The 5,901-nt window shown below is 39.5% G+C and overlaps 1 protein-coding gene across 1 annotated transcript in view; it reads left to right on the forward strand.

Moving 5' to 3' along the window:
• Positions 1-5,901, forward strand: part of RBM44 (RNA binding motif protein 44) — a gene marked incomplete at its 3' end in the record, with an annotated part of 12,983 nt that overhangs the window by 1,735 nt on the left and 5,347 nt on the right. The window contains exons 2-10 of the mRNA XM_010133535.1: positions 79-161; positions 1,164-1,344; positions 1,865-2,065; positions 2,832-2,896; positions 3,118-3,281; positions 3,598-3,668; positions 4,416-4,481; positions 4,575-4,648; positions 4,971-5,337. Coding sequence (XP_010131837.1) covers positions 79-161; positions 1,164-1,344; positions 1,865-2,065; positions 2,832-2,896; positions 3,118-3,281; positions 3,598-3,668; positions 4,416-4,481; positions 4,575-4,648; positions 4,971-5,337 — 1,272 coding nt within the window. The remainder of the gene's footprint in view (positions 1-78; positions 162-1,163; positions 1,345-1,864; positions 2,066-2,831; positions 2,897-3,117; positions 3,282-3,597; positions 3,669-4,415; positions 4,482-4,574; positions 4,649-4,970; positions 5,338-5,901) is intronic.

The raw sequence follows: 5,901 nt of genomic DNA on the forward strand, positions 1-5,901 counted from the left end.
AGACAGGTGGGTCGTGAATTGTTCTCAGTTGGGAATTCTAGATGCTGGGTAAGATTTTTTTTTTCCCGTAATTGAAAGGTTCTCAATCACTTAGCAAAACTGATGGTATTAGAAGATTGCTGGGCAGTGGTTCCTGCACTGGAGGCTAGGAAGGGGCTTGGGCAAGTGAGAGGAATGAGCTAAAGATGTCCTGAAGCTGGAGCAAGACCAAAGCAGCCTTGGTCTGCAGTTGCAGACAGGGGAGAGCACACAGAGTGTAAGTCAGCAGTGCTCTCCTATGGCAAAGAAGGGAAACCACGTCCTGGGGCTGCATTAGCCAGAGTGCAGCCTGCAGATGGAGGGAAGTGTTGATTCTTCTCCATTTGGTTCTGGTGAGATTGCATCTGGAAAGGTACCTCCACCTGTGGGCCTTGGTAGTGCAAGAGATCAGCAGGGTGGGGAAAGCCCCGCCACAGAGATGGTGAGGGTGACTGGTGGAGCACCTGGTGTGTGGGGGGAGCTGAAGGAACTCGGTTTGGTCAGCCTGGAGTGGGGAAGGCTGGGGAGGTGGGGGGACCTCCCTGTAGTTCATGGCAAGCTGGTGATGAGTTGCCAAGAAAACAAAGTTGAGTTCTTTGCAGAGGTCCGTTAAAAAGGCAAGAGCCTGTTATAGATATTGGAACAGGATTGTAGACGAGAGTGCTCTCTCCTTTCTTGGATATTTAAACAAATAAACAAACAAAAAATCTGGACTGGCAAAGACCCCGAGCTAGTTTTGAAGTTAGCTGTGCTTTGAACAAGAGGTTTGCACTGCAGACCTCCAGAGATCCTTTCCAATCTAAATTATTCTGTGTCTGTGGGGGAAAAAAGAAAGTATGTCTGTAGGTCAGCAGAGTTGCCACGTTTCTTTTTGTTCTTACAGCCGCGCTTTTTGGATAGAAATGAGTGTGATGCTCGTGCACTTCCCACTTCTCAGTTAAGGCTGACTGTAATGTGAGAGCTACTGCAAGGCTTCCTTTTTTTCTGTGTAGTAAATAAAAGCAACTGGTTTCATTTTTCTTCATTTTTCTTCTTTTTTCTTTAAATCATATCAGAAATAGCTTCTGGAAAGCTACTTGTTTCAAAACATAATGAACTTAAAATACTGATTCAAGGGCTTCAAGATTTTGTTTATTGTTTTAAAGGCTAGTAGACCTTGACAAACAAGCTGTGAAGAATTCTGCATCCAGCTGCTGTCAAACACTACTCCAGAGAGCGATTGAAGCAGAATTGCAGGTTCTAGATGCTCATTATCAGATGTGCTATCAGCACTGCTTGAAGAGTTACAATCTGGCTTTGGAGAGAAGCATGTGTTGTAGGAGGTACGTACTTCCATGTCCTTTCAAATGAAATGGGTAACTTGATTAAAAGATCTTAATTGCTCAATGTCCCTTGTGTATTCTGCCTATAGCTTGTGATAGTGCTTATAGGTAGCACTGGTGTCCAAAAGAGTTTAAATTCTCATAACTGCCAAGTGTTACTTTCAGCCTAAAACTTCCTGTAGCATTCACAGACCCAACAAAATACAATTTGTTTCCAGGAATGTCTTTCTGTACAGGAGGGAAAGCACAGAAGGAATAGTACAGAGAATCCTTTAAGGAGCGGATGAGATGGGGAGTGGGGTGGGGGGAGGATAGCTATAAAACCTTGTTACTCTGGTGTTGGCTCTGTACCCTAGGAGGAGGTTCAAGAGAGCGGGTTGTAATGCTTGAAACAGGGTATGGCTCCAGAGAGCCACCGTGCTGGTGAGAAGAGAGCTTGTGTTCTTGCACCATGTGGAGGAGTCTTTAAATACTGCAAAACATTTGGGCCGTTCTGGAAGCAGTAAAATAAATGTCTGTCTAAGTGTATCTTCTTTTATTATACGTATTTTAACAGATGTAAAGGAAACACTGAATTATGTTCATCTGTCATGTCAGCTTTGAAAGAGCTAAAAAAGAATTACAGCAGTATGAGAATGCAGATTAAAGGGGGCGTACCTTTAAATACACTTCCACCACTCTCAGTGGAGATGTTGTTACCAGTCTCTTCTTATGTCCCCTGCAAGGTAATTTCCTAATTGCTTTTTGTTTTTAATGTAAACTGTTTTCTTCAGAAAATTAAGACAAATCTTTTCTTTTTTGACAGTTGTTCAGAGGGGATCTTTGCTCTGAGTAAGTAGCCCTTGTTCATCATGTTTATTATAGTTCAAAATAAATGAGAAGTGAGTTGAAAAGATGTTAAACTTGTGATGTCTTTATTTCAGGATGTATCTTGTTGCCCCAAACACTTTAGCTGAAAGACCAGCGTAGAACTTTGGGTACAGTGATTTTCTTTTGAGGAAATTTTTACTCTGGGGTGTACTAATATGCAAACTACAGAGTTATATTTTTTTATTATCCTTATGGCAAAAGTTTTCAATTCACAGGCAATTTTTCTGGTTCCCTACTTTCACAACTAAAATGTTTGTCTGTAATCTTAATGCTGTCTGTCATTAAAAAAAAAACACAAAAAACCACCAGAACAAAAAGACTTTGCTGCCAGCAAAGATAATATTAGGTGTATAAGCAGCTGTTCTACTAAGATTATCATTCAGTCATGAGGAACACAGCTTTGTTTCAGGTTGCAACCAATGCTTCTATAAAGTACAGGTATCAAAAAACTTTGTTTCTCATTTTAAGCTAAGATTTGTTAAGCACATTCTATTTATTTTACTGTGAGCTTTTGAAAAGATTTAAATTAATATTTCACAGTACTCAGTATCATTGTAGAATTTAAAATTGTTGTGACATGTTTCTTATTAAATTCTTGGATCTGTTTTAGTTCTTTTCCAGGAAAAAGAACAGCTGACTTTGAAGCTCCTCCACAACGGCAGGAAAGGAAAATTTCTGTTGACATGGTAGGGACTTTTTCCTCACTGAGTTTCCCAGACAGGAATATGCAAATACTGTCCCAGTCTTCAGGGCTCAAACTGGGATTCTGTACCAGTCATTGCAAATGCAGCTGATGTGACCAAAAATTTGATTGTCCTTTCAAAATAAAATAACTTGGGAGTGCTTGAAGATGATCAGTAAGTTAACTTGTTAAAATGTACCTGTTTAATCATTTAATATTCTGAAGCTCAGAAAAAGAACATAAAATGAGGTGCAAGTGCTTTGACATAACTGAAACATACTTGTCGGACAATCCACAGACCCTGTGTTTGACTGATGGTGGTCAGCCAAGCGACTGTCCTTTCTCCAAGACACTTGAAGAACAAGATAAAGATGAGGACATGCAGTGCGGTAAGCTATGGGCTTCTAGTACAAACACTACACCATTTGTTAGTTAACCCGTTGGGAAAAAACCCAACCTTGTGTAAAACATATAGGTGAATACTCAGCTATGCTTTCTGTGATGGAATGCTTAACCTTCTATCAGCTCTATATTATATTTCATATCTTGAAAAAATTTTGCTACTTAGATCAGAAGTGAAAACTAGTGTGTATCACCTCTTTGTAATGTAGTAGCAAGTCAGGCAGGTAACCAGAACCCTCGTAAGCACAGAGGATGTACCATGGTCTGAATTTTAACACACTGAAATTTATTTCAACTGTCAAGGCTGTATGAAAAATGAAGAGAATGAAGGTTGGTCTGATGCTAAAGAGGACTTGACAGACACAAATTTTTCAGTAATATATGAAGAAACACAAAAGCAAACAGAAAAACAAGACACAGTTGATTTAAGAGGTGAGATCATTTATGGTCCTTTAAGCTGGCATACCTAGTAATGGTGTTTGTTTATTATTGGAGTATTCTGTTCTTTCTACAAGCATAGGTAAACAGGGGAAAAAAAATGCTAGCTGAGTTCTCAAGACTTATTTTCTCATTGTCTTGCAGTGAGCCCTTGTACAGATATTTAGCTCTTTTCATCCACATTTTTCCTTGAAAACTTTAACTACAGTGGTTAAACTCAATTTAGTATATGTCCAGCCAGATGTGTAGCTGGAAATCTTTTTTTCTCATCCTCTTCTTTCTGATTCCTTCCCCATGCTGCTTCTTCAGACTTAGCTGGGAACAGTCTGTGTTTGAAGACTTGGCTCCCAGGGACGGTTAGAAATCCCAGTGTGCTGAAGGCAGGCAGCTCGTGTGCTCCCTGGTGGGGACTCACGGCATGCTACCCATGCTTTAGCACTGGTACCAGTGTTCTCTCTGGGTGAACCTCTACAGGCTTCAGGGAAATATTCGGGGAAAAGAGACTTCACAAATCCAACTGTCTACTTCTCAGGACACTCATTGTCTGTTAGAAGACACTCTTTTAGGGTTTTTTTTTTAAAGCTTTTTTATCTACGCTTTCTGAAATCTACTGAGATGTCAGCTTGAACTGAAACAAGAATCGTTAGTAACTCTTTGCTTTTTTACACTTATTAAAAGCGAAGCGAACGGAGAGTGGAAATGAGTGTTCTTTCATTCGTGGTGGTGGCCAAAGTTCCTCAGTGTCAGAGGTACGTTCTGACTTACGCAGTAGCAGTCATGTCTTGCCTCTTCTGAATTCTTTCCTACTAGACATTTGCAGCAAATATGCTTCTGTTTTGTAGGGTGATTCAAGATCCCATTTCCAGAAGAATCAGATTTCTGACACTCTCATCTCTCAGGATTCTAGTAACTACAGGTATATTAATATAAGTTTTACTCGTTTCAGAAATTTTTTTCTGTCAAAGTAATCAAATCATGGGAGGGGGAAGGGAGTTGTTCATTAGTGTGTTTCAGTAATTAATGTAGGTACAGGTAGGTGAACAAAAACTTGCCATTCCAGACAGCTTCTCATCTTGAGACTAGTTGAGGAGTCTGAAATTTTCTGTTGAGTTTATTGGAGATGCAGCTAATACTCAAAAGATGAGAATCATCATGTGTTCTTCCTGATAGTAATTTAATGTATGTTTTACTTAATTTACTTTTTTATTATTTTTTTTAATTTTTATTTTATACCTTAGGTATACAAGACTTTCCTGTAATGACACTAATAAAGCAAAGTTAGCTGTAGAGGAAATGAACCAGAAAAAAATGAAAGGAAACCCAGTAAGTGTTGAATTTGTGAGTACTTCACCAGAGAATAAATACGTGGTTTCCCAAGTACTTACAAATGAGCCAAGCTGTGAAATCCAACCTGTTGATAATGGTCAAAGAAGTGATCAGGATAAACGACTCACTTCAGCCTCCAGTTCTGTGCAAGCACCTGACGCCACTGCTGCTTCTAAGAAAACGCATCTCCTTCCTGTAACAACTTCAAAAAGTTCTTGCTCTACACAAGCACCTTCAGAAACAAAGTGCCCTGGTCTGAAATCATCTACTGAGGTTTCGGTATGTTATTTGCTTGTTGTTAATCAAAAGATAAATAATTATTACGAAGGCTCCTTTGTATGGCAGATTAAGAGTCTTAAAACTTCTTGGCCATAACGTTTACATTCAATATAGGGAGAATGATGTTCTGTGTCAGTAATACGTTTCTGGCATGCTGAAAAAGAGGGAGAGCACCATTCATCTGCCCCTCCATCACATTTTTTCTTACTCCTGAGCCAGTTGGGAACTAGCCAGTTTCACTGGATTTTTCATCTTGCTTTTCTCCCCTTTTGAGTTTCCACTTGTAACACTTTTTTAATGTGAATGTCTTGTGATTTTACACAGGAAAGATTTGGGGATACTGGAAGGGAAACTCTTGATGTTTTTATTATAAATCTCAGAAACATTTCTGTGTAAATCTAGTTTTCTGTGTTTGCTCGGGCTGATCCTGGGAGGATAAGGCTCAGCTGGTAGCTGCTGGTGTTGCTCTTCTAAACTCTATAGTTATGCTATCTTTGGGGATTTAACTTTGAACATGCTGGTCCTTTGGGAAATGTAAACTGATCTAATTTAAAGGAGCAGGAA

Source organism: Buceros rhinoceros, unplaced genomic scaffold, assembly GCF_000710305.1.
Source record: "Buceros rhinoceros silvestris isolate BGI_N320 unplaced genomic scaffold, ASM71030v1 scaffold38983, whole genome shotgun sequence".
Taxonomy (NCBI): Eukaryota; Metazoa; Chordata; class Aves; order Bucerotiformes; family Bucerotidae; genus Buceros; species Buceros rhinoceros.